General features: G+C 47.3%; 1 protein-coding gene across 1 annotated transcript in view; it reads right to left on the reverse strand.

Moving 5' to 3' along the window:
- Positions 1-627: 627 nt before the first annotated feature.
- EEF2 (eukaryotic translation elongation factor 2) overlaps positions 628-16,629 on the reverse strand; it is a 31,963-nt gene continuing 15,961 nt past the window's right edge. The window contains exons 4-16 of the mRNA XM_068122380.2: positions 9,940-10,151; positions 8,538-8,716; positions 8,197-8,302; positions 7,856-7,969; positions 7,582-7,720; positions 7,238-7,433; positions 4,315-4,453; positions 4,029-4,148; positions 3,734-3,841; positions 3,282-3,635; positions 3,001-3,183; positions 1,161-1,293; positions 628-1,051 (exon numbers count right to left, since the gene is read on the reverse strand). Of these exons, the coding sequence (XP_067978481.1) occupies positions 858-1,051; positions 1,161-1,293; positions 3,001-3,183; positions 3,282-3,635; positions 3,734-3,841; positions 4,029-4,148; positions 4,315-4,453; positions 7,238-7,433; positions 7,582-7,720; positions 7,856-7,969; positions 8,197-8,302; positions 8,538-8,716; positions 9,940-10,151 (2,177 nt within the window). The 3' untranslated portion in view covers positions 628-857. The remainder of the gene's footprint in view (positions 1,052-1,160; positions 1,294-3,000; positions 3,184-3,281; positions 3,636-3,733; positions 3,842-4,028; positions 4,149-4,314; positions 4,454-7,237; positions 7,434-7,581; positions 7,721-7,855; positions 7,970-8,196; positions 8,303-8,537; positions 8,717-9,939; positions 10,152-16,629) is intronic.

Consider the following 16,629-nt stretch of genomic DNA (forward strand, 5'->3'; position numbering starts at 1 on the left):
CATACGTGTTTGTAGTGTATAATATTTTTACTTCCTGTCGAGGGTGTTGCTCACACGGAAACGCCATTATAACGATAAGCTATTTAAACACGTTATCATTGCAGGAAAAACGCCACAATAAAGCTAACTTAAGGCTATACACCTCAACACGCAACCCCATTGATGGCAATGGCAGGGAAAACCCGCTCGGAGGAGAAAACCCCTTTTGGGGAGGGGGGCAAATGAATGTGCTACAACCTTCATTATGTAACCCTTGGTCATCCTGTCAAGCTTGGTTGAGATTGGATAAGTAAGGACGGAATGTATTGGCGTCAAAAATTCATCAGACGGACAGACACAAATGGCGTATTTTAGTATGAATTGGTCTGTGAGATAAAGTGGAGCTGTGAATTTGTTTTTTGGAGCAGTGGAGTTGTGAAGTATTATAATGATGTAATGATGTGGGGGGAGGCATGTCGGTCAATGTCGTGATGTCGAAGAGGGCCGTTCTAGTTGTTTTTCAAGTGGCCAGGAAACAATTGCTTGTTTTTTTTGGCCAAGAATCCCAGTATACAAGTAAACCCTTCCACAGACAAAATACACATCAAATCCCTTGCATAAAGCAAAATGACACAGAAAATGAGAAACTTTGGATTTGCACTACTGATTTTATTTTCATGACTTTTGAAGCACAGATACAGATGTCATGTGACGTTCACCACCCTTCTGTTCAAACCGATCTTCAGCGTAGTGCAACAGACGAGGCACACCGCACCAGGCACCCATCACAACTTCTAAAAATCCAACAATCCCTCCACAAAACATGGCAAGAAGTCCACGGCAAAATGCAAGACCCGTTGGTGGTGACATCACATCCTTTACAGCTTGTCCAAGTAGTTGTCCAGGGATGGAATACCCTCCTTGAGGCCTTTTCGCTTGCGGATCTCAGCTACGACTACTCCTGGGCGGGTGGTTGTATCTAAAGGATCACCACTTAATATTTGCCAATGGTCAAACACGCACTGTGGGAAAGCCTGACCACCTGTATTGGAACGCAGATCGGCTGTGAAACCTGCAAAACAATTGTGCGGATAATATAATTTAGAACTCGTTATGTCGTTGTGGTTCAAGCAATTGCACTCAGTTAAATTCACCAATCAGCACATATACAAGTTTCGTACCAAAGGACTCGTTTACAGGAAGAAATGCCTTGACAAGGAACATTGGGGTCCCGCAAACTTGGTGCTCCTCAAAGACGTGACCACGCTTGCGGTTCAGTACACCATAGATGCCCCCGACAACAGCCTCCGGGCACTAGAAGGAATGGGTTACACGGATGAAGCTCTTGCACAGGTGGCACCCAGAATTAAATGTTCACAATGGAGAAGGGTGGGAGGACACCCAAATCACAGAAGGAACCACAACCCAAATTGGATGGTTCGTGCACATATACGAGTAAATGATGAACATTTCCCCAAACGATTTGGAAATAAGCTATACTGCATATCATTTTTTTTTTTTTTTGTATACAAGATCGAGGCTCGTGAAAGAGCGAACATTAATCGCACAAAAAGACAAACCGACACATAAAACATATAACATCGGGAGCGGTAGACAAGATGGGGAGAGAGGGGGAAGGACACAAACACAACATTTGAGAGCAGGGACCGAGAGACATGGAGACATCGAGAGATCTGAGAGAGGGCGAGGGCTTTGGGGGGGGGGGGGCATGGGAAGGGGGTGGTGGGAGAGGTATAAAACATATGGACACTGCCAGGACTTCCAGGAAAGAAGTTGGAATTTCAAACAAGGTGGATCTGGGGTGAATTAGCGGGGGTAGAAAAGATCAAGGTTTTGGATGGGGGAAGATAAGAGATGGTGGTGAACAGCTGTTTTAAAGACCTGGAGGGAGGAGTGGGATTGAAGGGAGTGAGGGAGTTTGTTCCAGAGGCGGGAGAAAAGAGGAATGAAAGTGAAGGTGAGCAGAGAGCCGAGATTTCGGCAGTTTAACCATCAGAGGGTTGCTGGCAGATCTTGTGCGACCTGTAGGAATATTTGGGGGACAGAGCACAGAGAGCTGGGGGTGCAAGGCCGGAGAGGAGTCGGTAGAAGACAGAAAGACCACCTACCTGCCTGCGGTGAGTGAGTGAAAGGCCCTCAGAGATAGCTTCATCGCGGGAGATTCCAATAATTCTGAAAGCTTTGGTTTCAACAGCGTGAAGCCGAGCTAGGTGTGAGGCAGGAGCACCGGCCCATAGGGGAGAACAGTATTCCATTGAGCTGCGGATGAAAGCCTTGTATGTGGTGAGGAGCTGAGTGTGCTGAGTGGTGAGGAGGTGAGGAGCTGAGGAGCTGAGCTGAGTGTGCCGAGGAAGGACTTCGCACGACGGAGGATGCCCAGTCGGCGACTGGCTTTGGAGGCCAGCTTGGAAATGTGGTTTTCCCAAGAAAGATCATGGCAGATAGTGAGACCCAAAAGCTTGAGCGACAGAACTTCTTGGAGAGGATTGTTGAGAAAGTAGATGGGAGGGTTGTCCAGTCGATCTTTTCGGAGAGACATAGTAAGAGTGTGAGATTTGTCAGGATTGAAAGACATGTTCCACTTGTTTGACCAGTCTGTGATTTTGTCCAAGTCTTCAGAGAGTGAGGAGGCTGCAGACTGCCGATCTGAGGGAAGAGGAATGGAGCGGCAGAGAGTGGAGTCATCAGCAAAGAGATAGAGAGGATTTTCAAGAGAGTCAGAGAGATCATTGATGAAGACCAGAAAATGCACGGGGCCCAGATTGCATTTTTGGACGTATCTCTCAATAGTAAACAATCACTTGTGAAATTATCGTATCCGGATCTTCACCAAAATCGAATCAATTTGTCCTCGTCACACATCCAACCTGTCCACAAAGCTTAGTGTGAATCCGTCCATAACTTGAGATATCGTACTTACAGACCACCAGAGACAAACAAACAAGGGTAAGTAAAAACAACCAGTGGTAGAGGTAATAAAAATCTGCAAGCCAAACACACCTGGATCTCCACCAAATAGACCGGTTCGAGCATACGAGGAGACGCAGTCAGCAAGGATGCGTAGAGGACACGGCGGGCCGTGGGGATGATTTGACCACCACCGCGGTGGATTGCATCCGCGTGCAATGTCACATCGTGGATGTCGAAGCGCACACCACGTACGTTTTCATCACAAAGCACACCCTGAAAGCACAACAGGAAGTGAATCACGGCCGTAATAAATTGCATCCACAAGGACAGATGGACAAAGGTATTTTTTAATTGGTTGAAGGGAAACGCACCTCTTTGGTGGCCCACTGGAAGCCAGCCACCACACTGTCCTTGATCTCGTTCAAGTATTGTACACCTTTTGTAACATCTACGAGCAAGTTTGGGCCCATGCCATCAGGACCAAAGGCCCAGATCTTGCGAGCCTCTGCCACCTCCCAGCCGTAAGTTTCCACGAGGTAACGCGCACGCAGCTTCAGTTCTTGTCGCGTTGTTACGTCCCCCTTGTCTATATCCTCAGCCAGCCCTTCAGACATGGGCTTTGCTTTCATGTACAGCCGGTTGTGTTTGTTTGGAGACTTTGAGAGACACAATATTGACGACTCATCCATGACAGTCTCACGATACGAGACCACGGGATCAGATTTCTGTGTAAAAACAAAAGAAGCGGTCACCTGTCAAGGCCTCGTCGAAACCACAAATTTTTTTCCAGGTTCGGACACCAAAGCGATGCTGTCCAGATTACCTTGAGTGGAATACCGGCATGGTCCTCCTCCAGGTCCTTGAGGCAAATCTCCAGATGCAGTTCTCCAGCTCCAGCAATGATGTGCTCACCAGACTCTTCAATAATGCACTAGCAAAAAATAAATTAAAAGAAGCAGAAACTGAGACAAACTGCACTGTCAACGTAAAAAGGTTCAGTAACAACCCTGAAAATTGTTCCTTTTAATACTTCGTATTCATTTAACTGAATTAATGGTAACAGTAAAAAAAAAAAAAAAAATACAGTCTGGGTCCCTTCACACAACAATCATCAATACCTGCACCATAGGGTCAGATTTAGCAAGTCGCTTCAGGCCTTCCACCAACTTGGGCAAGTCTGATGGATTCTTTGCTTCGACTGCCACTCGGACCACGGGACTGACACTGAACTTCATCACCTGCACGCACATACGCGTGACGCATGAGCGACGAAACAAGTATTTGCTGCACCGGTAGTTTTATTTCGACCCAAACCACAGTCGCAGCAAAGGGTGAGATTCACACTCAAAGGTAATTTGCTTCCATATGGCAAACTCTCGATACGAGCATGCCACACCTACGTACCCTCATGTTGTGCGCATGTTCATAGGTGGTGATGGTGCCGGTTTTAATGAGGAATTGATCCACACCGACCAAGCCGACTATGTTCCCACAAGGCACATCGTCGATCGGCTCAATGTAACGACCCATCATGAGAATGGTCCTGAAAAGAATGTGAAGTTAGTCTCGTGCACAACTGAGAATTAATGTCGAACATTCCTTGACAAATAAGATCAATATTCCCCGAGCAGATAAAGTATGTTCGTTGCACCCAGAATTACTAATCTCCAGCGTCGTGACACAGACTGCACAAAACACAATCACAAAAATCCACTTTAAGCTAATATATGTATATTGATATGTATACCAGCAGTTACCCGGAAAATAAAGTCAGTCACGTGTGTGTAGTGGGCTTTTTTATAGTCAGAGGAATCCGCTTGGGCACAACCCAAGTCTAAATCTGATGCACCCATGTTTTTTCTCATGAAAAGTTGCGGTAGCACGGTAGCGGCGGTAGCTTTTTTCCGGTAGCGGTAGCTTTTTTCAGGTACCGGTAGCTTTTTTCCCCATGGACCTCCTCTTCCCTCTCCAAGTCACTTCCTTAGGCTGTCCATGAGGACAACTGAACAAACAGATGTTCATAAATATGGTTATAGATATACACTAGTGATAGGCAGATTAGAAGAAAGAAAACAAACAAATAAATAAATAAAATAAAAAGATAGGCGAGCGAGCAAACGGCGCCTCTGCAGTCTGCCTGCCCGGACCACGATACAAGCCAAGCTGTTCCGACATGCCGAACTGCTACAAGCCGTTCCTGGATGGGTTTCGATGACACCACGTCGACTAAAGGGGTTCCGCAGCACGCAATCCTCTAGCGCAGTGCCCACGTGCACCTGACATGCCCAACACAATCACATTTCTCACCTTCCCTTCCTTCCACTTTGGGATGAACACAAGCTCGGCTGCTTGCTTGGGAGAAGCAAGAAGCCGCATCCAAACCTCAATCTTCTTTCTCTCCCTCTCTACTTTCTGGGATGATTGTGTGATGCACCTGTCCGTCCTTATGGTTCCGGTCCTGGTTCCGAGAGACTTCCTTGTGCACCTACCTCTGCGCGATCGCTCCAAAACTCGTAACAATATACGCATCATTACTGTTTTGGAAATATACAATGGGATGAACACACACATCACACCACACCACACACATCACACCACACACATCACACCACACACATCACACTCCCGGGGGAGAGAATTCACGTAGGAATACCCCTTCTTTCTTTTTTTCCCACCCCCCCCCTTTTTTTTTAAGGCCATTTCCCCTGCTTAAGCAGGGGTTAGCCTTGCGGGCCCCATGACAATCATCATTGTTTCCTTTTTGAGGCAATGCTTTATGGCTGGATGCCCTTCCTGACCTCCAACCCTTTAGTCGCCTCTTACGACACGCAGGGATACGTTATACCTATTCTAAACCGGGGCACACACCGGGTCTTCGGGGTATTTTGGGTCTTAAAGGTCTTGGGGGACTTAAAGGGTCGTCAAAGGTCTGAGGGGTCTCAGCAGTCTGAAGGGTCAAAAGGTATCCTCCAACAGTACGTAATTAAGAGTTCACGTACTGTTTTGGGTTTCCTAAAATTCACCGATTCAAGTGGGAATTCCCCAGGCAGTTATTCCTTTAATTTATGTGGAAGGTTGGCCTCTGCCCATTGTCTGGATATTTGGGAGGAGAAATGCGTTGTGAGATTAGTCTGTATATTCCTGGTATGAGGTCTCCCCATTGCCTTTTCATCTCCTCAATCAACCATTAATCTGTTTCACCAAACCTCAATTTGACAACTCTTCCTTCAACCCCACGATCAGTATATTCCTGGCCCTCGGTCCACCTGTGCATTCGTTCTGCTTGCTCGGTTATTCCTTCACAATTTGGACCCCTTATTCTTTCATCATTCCCAATTATCTCTGTTCATTCATCCCGTGCTGACCAACTTCATTTGGAACCTGCATGGGGCGAACAAGTTCCTCACCGTTGTAAAAAAAAAAAAATGATGCTCCAGACCATCCAAATTACCTTCCCACATTCTTCCCTCCCTGAACTTCACATTCATCACACGGGACACTTCTCAAACACGCCAAGTACAAGGACCACGAATGCCGGGCCATTCGACATTTGCGTGCAAGGGGAGGGGTGGGGGCTCCCTTGGCGACGCTGGGATTTCTCACAGGCCTCTTCACTGCACTGGTCCCTGTCGGATGCCCACCAATAGAAAACAATCGCATCAATTTTCTCCCTCAATACTACGCCTGGCGTGGCACGCATAAAAAGGCCAGGATCTGGTTTGGTTTGTGGCTGTTTGGCGATGTACCAGGGGTGTGAGTACATCTCGGACTGCCTCTTCGGGAGATTGTCTGCCAAGGCCAGAGGCAAGCGGCCCATGAGCCAAAAGCACAGCGAAACCACTGGGGTGTTGCACAGCTCCATATACTCGCACACCACGCTTCCCACACAACACCAACACCTCCCCCCAAACCCTCCCAACTCCCCTCAATATTTGGTTCTGGTGCAAATGGCAGGGTGCATACCAAGTAGCTACTTTCTACTTCATCAGGACTTTCTGTATACACCAGCATAATGTGTGCATAATGCACGAGAAACCATTTTGGCTTGGCCGAGGTAAATCACTGGGTGGGAAGAAAAACTTGGCAACGCTCAACAGAATTAACAATCCCAACCAAAATGCGATAGACGATATATATTTGGACAATTTTCTCAATTTCCCAGGCCTTTCAAGGACTTCAAGTGCGGACCATGAAATAAGTAAAAACAAGGTCAGGATAAAAAGGGAATAAACCAACGAGGAGGGAGGACAAGGAGAGGAGAAAACCAACTTGTGAGTACAAGAGGTTGAGGTTAGGCCAAGTTGAGTTAATGGGGGCAGAAACTCACCTCTGAATTGGTTTCAGATAGAGATCTTCCTTCTTTCCTGGTGTGTAGTTTGGGCCCATGATTCGCACCTTTAGACCAGTAGAGACAACACCAGAGAAAACACGACCAAAAGCGTAAAAACGCCCTTTGTCAGTGGTTGGGACCATTTTTGAGATGTACATCATGAGAACACCTTTGGCATCGCAGTTTTTGACAGCTGCAAAGACCAGGGGGGGGGGGGGGGGGGGGTGAGGAGGGAGAAAGGAGGGATAGGTTCACCAAATAAAGGGCCAGAATCTGAAATGTAGAGGTAGGGTCTCAGGAAAGGGGAAAAAACAAATATGGGCCACATGTTGCTGTCATACCCATGGCAGCCTCGTCATCAGGCGGACCCTCATAGAGCAGTTCACAGCGATACCTCTGTGCCATTACTGGTGAGGGCAAGTGAATGGCAATCATCTGGAGCAATGCGTCACCGGCAGGCAACCACCGGCGCATAACAGCCTGTAGAAGGATTAAACAAGCAATTTTTTTTAACTCAAATTCATTCACCGACAACCATAACTTGAAAAATAAATAACGAAAAAAAGAAAAACAATCTTCCAGTTCAAGCAAACAATGGAGGTGAAGACCTCTCACCTTGAGTAGCGGCTTGCCTTCTTTTTCCTTGTCTTCGAAATCCAGTTTTATTTCCAGTTTCTTAATCAGCTTGGCTGTTTCTTCTTTATTGAAGGTCATGATGGCATCAAATACCTGAGGCAGAGAAGAGACGTACAACTAAGATGGCAGCTGCCACTCGAAGCATCACAAACAGCCACACAAAGTACTCTTGCTGCACACTCAGTATACTTTTTTTTTTAATCAATAGAAACCTTCAGGTCAAAGTGAAGAAAGTTTTCATCATCACTGTGTGCACCAGAAATTCAAGAGACACCCCCCCTGAAATATCACCAATCCGTTTTACCCCAACATTGACACACCTTGAAGATGGGATCAAGGATGAGCTGCTCAAAGGTCCGTGGCAGCTTTTTCCCAGCATTGTTGGTTGCGGATTTGGAAAATTTCCCATTGGATGCATCAAAGTACCTGCAAGGCACAAAGATCAACATTCACTTTCCGGGTAAGATTTGGATAGAAAGAGGCAGACATTTGACAGGAAGTCACAGCCGTAAAAGGCAACCAAATCACAAGCTGTGCTGAAAGATGACAGTGCACCGCAGAGTATTTCCAAGTACGAAAACACACCTCAATGCAATGAGAGACCCAACAAAAGGTTTCAATTAAGCCAGTGAGAAATGACTGATGTGCAACAAATCCTCACCGATCACCCCACAGCTTTTTCATCATGTCATCCACTTTCTTGCAAGATTCTGCGAGAGGCAACGCCTTCTCACCTTTGGCACTGAATTTTGCCACATACATCTCGGCAAACTGTTTGAGCGTGAATGCCCAGCCGTGTAAACCGGAACCAAAACCGACAGTACCATGTGAAGGGTCGACCTGCACCAAAGAATATCAAACACACAATGAAAAAACAGTATTTAAAAGTACAAAAAATACAAAGGAAAAAATACGAAGAAGAATAATAAATCAAACAAGCGTTAGGCCTAGGTCCCCCGTCAGGGAAGTCATGTGAGTTGACAGAGTGGAAGGCGCAGAAAACATGCTATATGATATTTCGCTCACAAGGTTCAGACATACATGGAGGCGGCCATCTTGGATTTTGACGTGGCAACCCAATTTTCAATAGCGTTCTTCCTTATGCCGAGATACACCCACACACCAGATTAGAAGTTGGTACTTCGCTTATTTTTCAAGATATTCCGCTCACAAGGTTGTTTTTTTTTTGGTATACTGAATCGAGGCTCGTGAAAGCTAACATTTATTTCACAAACAAAACAACCAGACAAACAAAATATACAAAAAGAGGGAGCGGAAGACAAGATGGGGAGAGAAAGGGAAGCACACAACCACAACATTTGAGAGCAGGCGAGAAGTGTGTGAGGGAGAGGGCTTGGGGGGAGGATGCGTGGGAAAGGCAGGGGGGGGGGGGGGGGCAGAGGTTCAGACATACATGGCGGCGGCCATCTTGGATTTTGACGTGGCGACGCAATTTTCAATAGGGTTCTTCCTTGTGCCTAGATACACCCACACACCAGATTAGAAGTTGGTACGTCGCTTATTTTTCAAGATATTCAGCTCACAAGGTTCAGACATATATATGGTGGCGGCCATCTTAGATTTTGACGTGGCGACCCAATTTTCAATAGCGTTCTTCCTTGTGCCTAGATACACCCACCCACCAGATTAGAAGTTGGTACTTCGCTTATTTTTCAAGATATTCAGCTCACAAGGTTCAGACATAAATATGGTGGCGGCCATCTTGGATTTTGACGTGGTGCCCCAATTTTCAATAGCGTTCTTCCTTGTGCGTAGATACACCCACACACCAGATTAGAAGTTGGTACTTCGCTTATTTTTCAAGATATTCCGCTCAAGGTTCAGACATACATGGCGGCGGCCATCTTGGATTTTGACGTGGGTTGCACCCTCACCAAATTCGAATGCGGTCCTTCCCTTACGCACGCACGTACACACGGGAAAACCATAGTCCCCCTTTCGCTCCACGATGCGACGGGGGACAATAAAACAATATCCAAGAAACTGCCAGACAGGAAAACGGCACACTGCTAGCTCGTGGTCCACATCTTAAGTACACCTACCATGATGTTTCCCATCGGACCAGTCTCTCCCTCTCCATACGTCGAAATTATCACATTCACGTTCTCCACAATGCGTTGGAATGTCTGGTACAGCGATTCCGGATCAAGCTGAAGCTCGAGCAGAGCCCTGTCCATCTTGTTCATCATCAGCACAGGGCGGATACGCTCTGCAATGGCCTGGCGCAGCACAGTCTCAGTCTGCACGCAAACACCTGCAGCAGACAAAAATTTCATCCGTATGATGCTTTTTCGATACAAAGCCAAGCGTTGTCAGTTCAGCTTAGAACTGAACATTACAATATATAGCCACACGTGTGTATTGTTGCAGTTTTGAGTCTGTCAAGTGAGTGTAATAAAAGGTTAAAGTCTGTCCCCCATAGTTAGTCACACAAGCAACATGTAGCCTCGCAATAGTATAGTTATGTCTTAATATTTGTGAGCTTAGTTCCCTTCCAGTGTTAATTCTGCGTTGAGTAGGAGCCAGGGAAATAGGCCCTACTGCCACCGATTTCCCAGCCACCCTAGCCTCGATCCAGTTTGTTAAGCATTGGGTGATCATTGGCCGAGTTAACACGAGGTAGGCCTAGGAAGGATCGGGGCGGAGTCGAGGTGGAGCGGCAGAAGCAATGACGGTAAGCACAAGCCGCAAATCAGAGCTCGAGGGAGATGGCGGCGGCGTGGCATCAGAGGGCGTGGTGAGAAGTCTGGTGAGTTCCAGAAGGTTCGAGGGGCGTAGCTATAAAACCCGCTGCGCAAAGCCCTCGACAGGACTTGCATCGGAGGGCTGAGAGGACGAGAGAGAGAGAGAGAGAGGACGAGAGGGAGAGAGGACGAGAGAGAGAGGGAGAGAGGACGAGAGAGAGAGAGAGGACGAGAGAGAGAGAGAGGACGAGAGAGAGAGAGAGAGAGAGAGGACGGGAGAGAGAGAGAGAGAGAGAGAGGACGGGAGAGAGAGAGAGAGAGAGAGGACGGGAGAGAGAGAGAGAGAGGACGAGAGAGAGAGAGAGAGGACGAGAGAGAGAGAGAGAGGACGAGAGAGAGAAAGAGAGGACGAGAGAGAGAGAGGACGAGAGAGAGAGAGAGGACGAGAGGACGAGACGAGAGAGAGGACGAGAGAGAGAGAGAGAGGACGAGAGAGAGAGAGAGGACGAGAGAGAGAGAGAGAGGACGAGAGAGAGAGAGAGAGGACGAGAGAGAGAGAGAGAGAGGACGAGAGAGAGAGAGAGAGGACGAGAGAGAGAGAGGACGAGAGAGAGAGAGGACGAGAGAGAGAGAGGACGAGAGAGGACGAGAGAGGACGAGAGAGAGAGAGAGAGAAAGAGATAAAAGGACTCGCGTTGTACTGCCTGATGAACTTGACCATTGCACGAGAACGCGCGCGCTAACCAACACCAAGTGTATTGAAGAAGAGGGGTTGGTCGCTACATATACGTGGGCGCAGCCAGACGTGCTGATAACGAATATAGTGCATTTCAGCCGCAGGAGTGAACAAGGCCGAGTAACCGCCGGCCGCGCTAAAGTCCGCCCCATCATCTGCTTTGTTCGAGAGACGCGCTAGGAGTCCCTGCCTTCACCTGCTACCATCTTCGCGGGACGTGCCGGGGACCGTGGAGAGCTGGACGAGGACCATCCCTGGACGCATTGGGGAACACCTGCCCATCTGCAATACCCCGTGTGAGTGTGAGACGGGCCCGTTGTCCCAGGGATAAGTTTAGACTGTTTAAGGATTGCTCTGTGTCTCTTCGTCCTTGAACTGTATATACATGGGAATAATTAAACCCTTGTTCTTTCTTTCTGATTCGATCGTTCCTGTGGTTTCCTCAATTGACTAAGCGTGCCACGAATAGGATCGCTCCAATCGGGTTCCACTAGTTAAGACTGCGCGGGCCACGTGTACGCAATCCACTCGGCGTACTAACATCATACGTGGTTCGTGCGAGGCTCGTTTCCTCGCTCCCAGAGCAGCGTGGGTACTTAGGTACGAGCGAGAAAGTAGTCCCGAAACCCTACTCTGCGTGTGCCCGGGAGGGACGTAATAAGTCTCGGTTCCGCCAGGCCAGTAAAGACAAGGGGATTAATCCCCCCTTGATAAGGGGAAGAAGGCCGGCGTAGAAAATCGGAACAGTATTATTGCAAATAAACTTGTCTTGGTTCAGAACAGCCACTTACCCAAGTGGGCTGTATATATTACAGGAATGACAACGCTTTGAGGACCTCCAGCATCTTGAAAGTAATTTTCAGATAAAAGTCGAATTTTATTTTTAGTTTGGCTAACTTTCCATTTTTTGTTTTAATTGAAATCGAAGTGTATACATGACAAAAAATACAAGTTTTTCTAACCAACAACAAAATATTTTTTTTATGCAAACAGTTTAAACAAGCGTTACGCCTAGGTCCCCCGTCGGTGAAGTGATGCGAGTTGACAAAGTGGAAGATGCCAGGCGGCCATCTTGGATTTTGACGTGGGAACCCAATTTTCAAAATCGTTCTCCCTTATGCGTAAATACACTCGCACACCAGATTATAAGTTAGTAGTTCGTTTATTTTTCAAGATATTTCACTCAAGGTTCAGACATATATATGGTGGTGGCCATCTTGGATTTTGACGTGGCGACCCAATTTTCAATAGCGTTCTTCCTTATGCCGAGATACACCCACACACCAGATGAGAAGTTGGTACTTCGCTTATTTTTCAAGATATTCCGCTCACAAGGTTCAGACATACATGGGGGCGGCCATCTTGGATTTTGACGTGGCAACCCAATTTTCAATAGTGTTCTTCCTTATGCGTAGATACACCCACACACCAGATCAGACGTTAGTAGTTAGTTTATTTTTCAAGATATTTCCCTCACAAGGTTCAAACATATATATGGCGGCGGCCATCTTGGATTTTGACGTGGCGAGTGGGGACCCAATTTTCAATAGCGTTCTTCCTTATGCCTTGATACACCCACACACCAGATTAGAAGTTGGTACTTCGCTTATTTTTCAAGATATTCCGCTCACAAGGTTCAGACATACATGGCGGTGGCCATCTTGGATTTTGACGTGGGTTGCACCCACACACCAAATTCGAATGCGGTCCTTCGCTTACGCACGCACGGACAGAGACGGATGGACGGACTGACGGGAAAACGATAGTCCCCCTTTCGCTCCGTGGGACAAAAAGCAAACCAGTGTTACCTAAATAATTTACAAACAAAGTAAAAATTGCAGGGAAGATATTAAGGATGCAATACTAAAGATTGGGGACATACATGTCTCTTCGTCCTAAAGTGTTAAAGGGTAAATGGGAAATAGACTACAATAGTCATTTCATAAAGCCTGGCGTTGGCTTAGCGGTTAGGGTGCCGGCTTGGGATCCTAGGATCCTGGGCTTGAATCCCGATCGATCGCTGAATTAACGCCAAGAGGGTTGACTCAACCTGTCATCCTTCCGAGGTCGGCAAATTGAGTACCAGCTTGCTGGGATGAATGATCACGGTGTGTACCCCGATTCAGAATAGGCACACTGTATCCCTGTGCATCGTAGGAGCGTGACCAAGGGTTGGCGCCAGGAAGGGCATCCGGGCATAAAAACATTGCCTCAAACAGAGAACCATGATTGTCATGGGGCCCGCAAGGCTAACCCCTGCTCTAGCGGGGGAAATGGCTTTAAAACGTTCATTCATTCATCATTTTCAGTCATTTCATAATGCATATCAGACGAAGAACGGCGAACGGCACTCGGTCGAGAGCCTACCTCCACCAGGCTGAACAGTTTATGTTTTGTGTCGCACCGATAGGCCGGATCTGGATTCGGACCTGAACCAAAATCTAATCGGCTTATGCTTGTCACCTACCCAACTCATCCCCCCAAGTTGACATAACTCATCTGTAACATTTTTAAATATCCTGTTCACAAACAGACAAACAGCCAGAGGTGAAAACATAACTGCCGTCCAGCTTAGGTGGCAGAGGTAACAAGTGACATCAATGAAGTAATTACCGAGGTGTTGAATGAGGTGTTTAGAAGCTCTCAACTCTCTTACCCCAGTGTTTGTGTCAAACTCCATTTCCCTTCCATACATTCTGCAACATTCCGTGTATTTACTTTACGTGTATTAGGCCAAGAAAAATATATTTCCGGTCTGGTCAGCGTGCGCATCGATTTTGACCCTGCGCGTCAACATTTTTTTTTTCAACTTTGGTATCGACGTTCGCGCATGGTTCTCCCCTACAAAACTGCGTTTAGCTTGTCCAAATCCAACCAGCCGTTCCAAAGATACGAGTAGTTTTGTGTGCCGTGACGTCATGAATCCAATAGGGAAGTTGCATGTGACGTCATCGTCTTAGTCACGTGACCGCTTGGGTGGCAAAACATTGCTTCTGCCACCATACGTCATGGCGACAATTTGAAACTCATCTCATATAAATTGCCCCCTACACGATGGTAAAGAGTTGTTGTGCTGTCGGATGTACAGCCCGATTTCATCCGGACGACAACGCTAAAACGGTTTCATAGCTGCCTTGACTGCAGCTCTCAGGTGAGAATATGGCTCATGAGGTTGTTACCTTCGCTCGCAAAGTGGAAAGCAGGATTAGGCATTTGGTTACGTACATGTGGAGTGTGTGGCGTCCGTGTGGAGTGTGTGTGGCATACGTGTGGAGTGTGTGTGGCGTACTTGTGGCGTACTTGTGGAGTGTGTGTGGCGTACGTGTGGAGTGTGTGTGTGGCGTACGTGTGGAGTGTGTGTGGCATACATATGGCGCACGTGTGGCGTACTTGTGGAGTGTGTGTGGCGTACGTGTGGCGTACGTGTGGTGTACATGTGGAGTGTGTGGCATACTTATGGCGTACGTGTGGTGTGTGGCGTACATGTGGAGTGTGTGTGGCGTACGTGTGGTGTACATGTGGAGTGTGTGTGGCATATGTGCGGCGTACGTGTGGAGTGTGTGTGGCATATGTGTGGCGTACGTGTGGAGTGTGTGTGGCGTACGTGTGGAGTGTGTGTGGCGTACGTGTGGAGTGTGTGTGGCGTACGTGTGGAGTGTGTGTGTGGCGTACGTGTGGCGTACGTGCGGCGTACGTGGAGTGTGTGGCATACTTGTGGCGTCCGTGTGGAGTACTTGTGGAGTGTGTGTGGCGTACTTGTGGCGTACATGTGGAGTGTGTGAGACGTACGTGTGGCGTACTTGTGGAGTACGTGTGGCGTACTTGTGGAGTACGTGTGGCGTACTTGTGGCATACGTGTGGTGTGTGTGTGTGGACCGTGGAGTGCGTGTGGCGTACTTGTGGGTCCACACGGGTCCACAGGCAGATGACACAGCCTCGGTTTCTCGCAATACCGCGAAAACGCCTCAACGGGCAAACTACGGGCGTAAACTGACAGGTCCGTCTGACGAAACGACAGCTTTCCCGCCATGTTGCTTATGCCACCCAAGATGGCGGCCGGAACCGGTTGCCATGGACGACGCCCACGTGATGCAAGGCCTCTATCGGCTGGATATTGTCATTTATTGAAACGAAGACGTTCTTTGTCGGGTTCGTGTGAAGCAACCAGAAGGCCAAGAGAGCTGTGGGTGGTCACGTTAGTTAGGCCTGGATCCTATCTCGTTTGTCTTGAAGTAGTAAGTGTCTGTGATAATCTGGTGGACAGGGAGAAGAGATCGTGGGAGATCATCGGCCTGTTAGACCACTTGCGCATGCGCAGTGTTGACGTGATCGACGCATTGGAATGTTTAACGGTACGGCGAGGCGATCTCGAGGTCGAAATGGCAGTCATAATATGCTTGAAGAACTTAATAATTTTCAGAATAAATACATTTTAAAATAACAAGCTTGTGTTCATTATTTACAAAAAAAAGGCCTACAAGTCCTATTGGCTGTCTTTAATTTCTCTCTGGACGGCACCACAGCAGATGACGAGGACCGCAAGGCATGAGGACACAAAAAACACCTCTATATGTGCAATCCATGCTTTTCAAAAAAAAAATTTTAAAAAAAACCCGCATTGCCGCATCAATTCGGGAACTTTGGTCTGACCAGAGACCAGCAATATATTTTTTTCAGCCTTATGTGCTTTTCCATTAATCAGAAATCTGAGAATGCTCATGGTGCGATCTGATAAGGCGCTCCCATCATGCGCCAGCAAGTAGGCGAGGCACGAGAACAAATCCACAGATAGGTTCTACCAGTCCCTTATCTGCCTTGTCAACCTCCTGCTGTGTCCCATACTCGAGATTCGCTAATAAAGTCGATACTGTGGATGCGAGGGATAATCATTTTTACATCCATTTTGTATTTGTTTTGCCACATTCTCTTCTCTTCTAAACTATTTCTTATTGTTAACAAGAAAGAGCAATCAGAGATTGCAAACGCTCACCAGGACTTGTTTTGTGTGGTGCTTGTGTGCTACTTATTCAATGCATAATTAGCACTCACATTTCAATCGTAAGCAATTAATACACATACGTTCTGTGCAGACATATCGATCCACAACGTGGAACTCAGTGTGTTTAGTTAATTTAGTGGAGCAGCTTAATTTAGATATTTATAAGGATTGTGCATTTTGTGATAAAAGCAACACACTTGCCACACATAAAGACACTTATAATATGAACAGATTTGGATATTGGGCCACCTCACATTTTGCCCATGGTGGCTATAGCAGCCATTTTCCAAAATGGCCACCAGCGGTCACTTTT

Source organism: Myxine glutinosa, chromosome 7, assembly GCF_964187855.1.
Source record: "Myxine glutinosa chromosome 7, kmMyxGlut1.1, whole genome shotgun sequence".
Lineage (NCBI taxonomy): Eukaryota > Metazoa > Chordata > Myxini > Myxiniformes > Myxinidae > Myxine > Myxine glutinosa.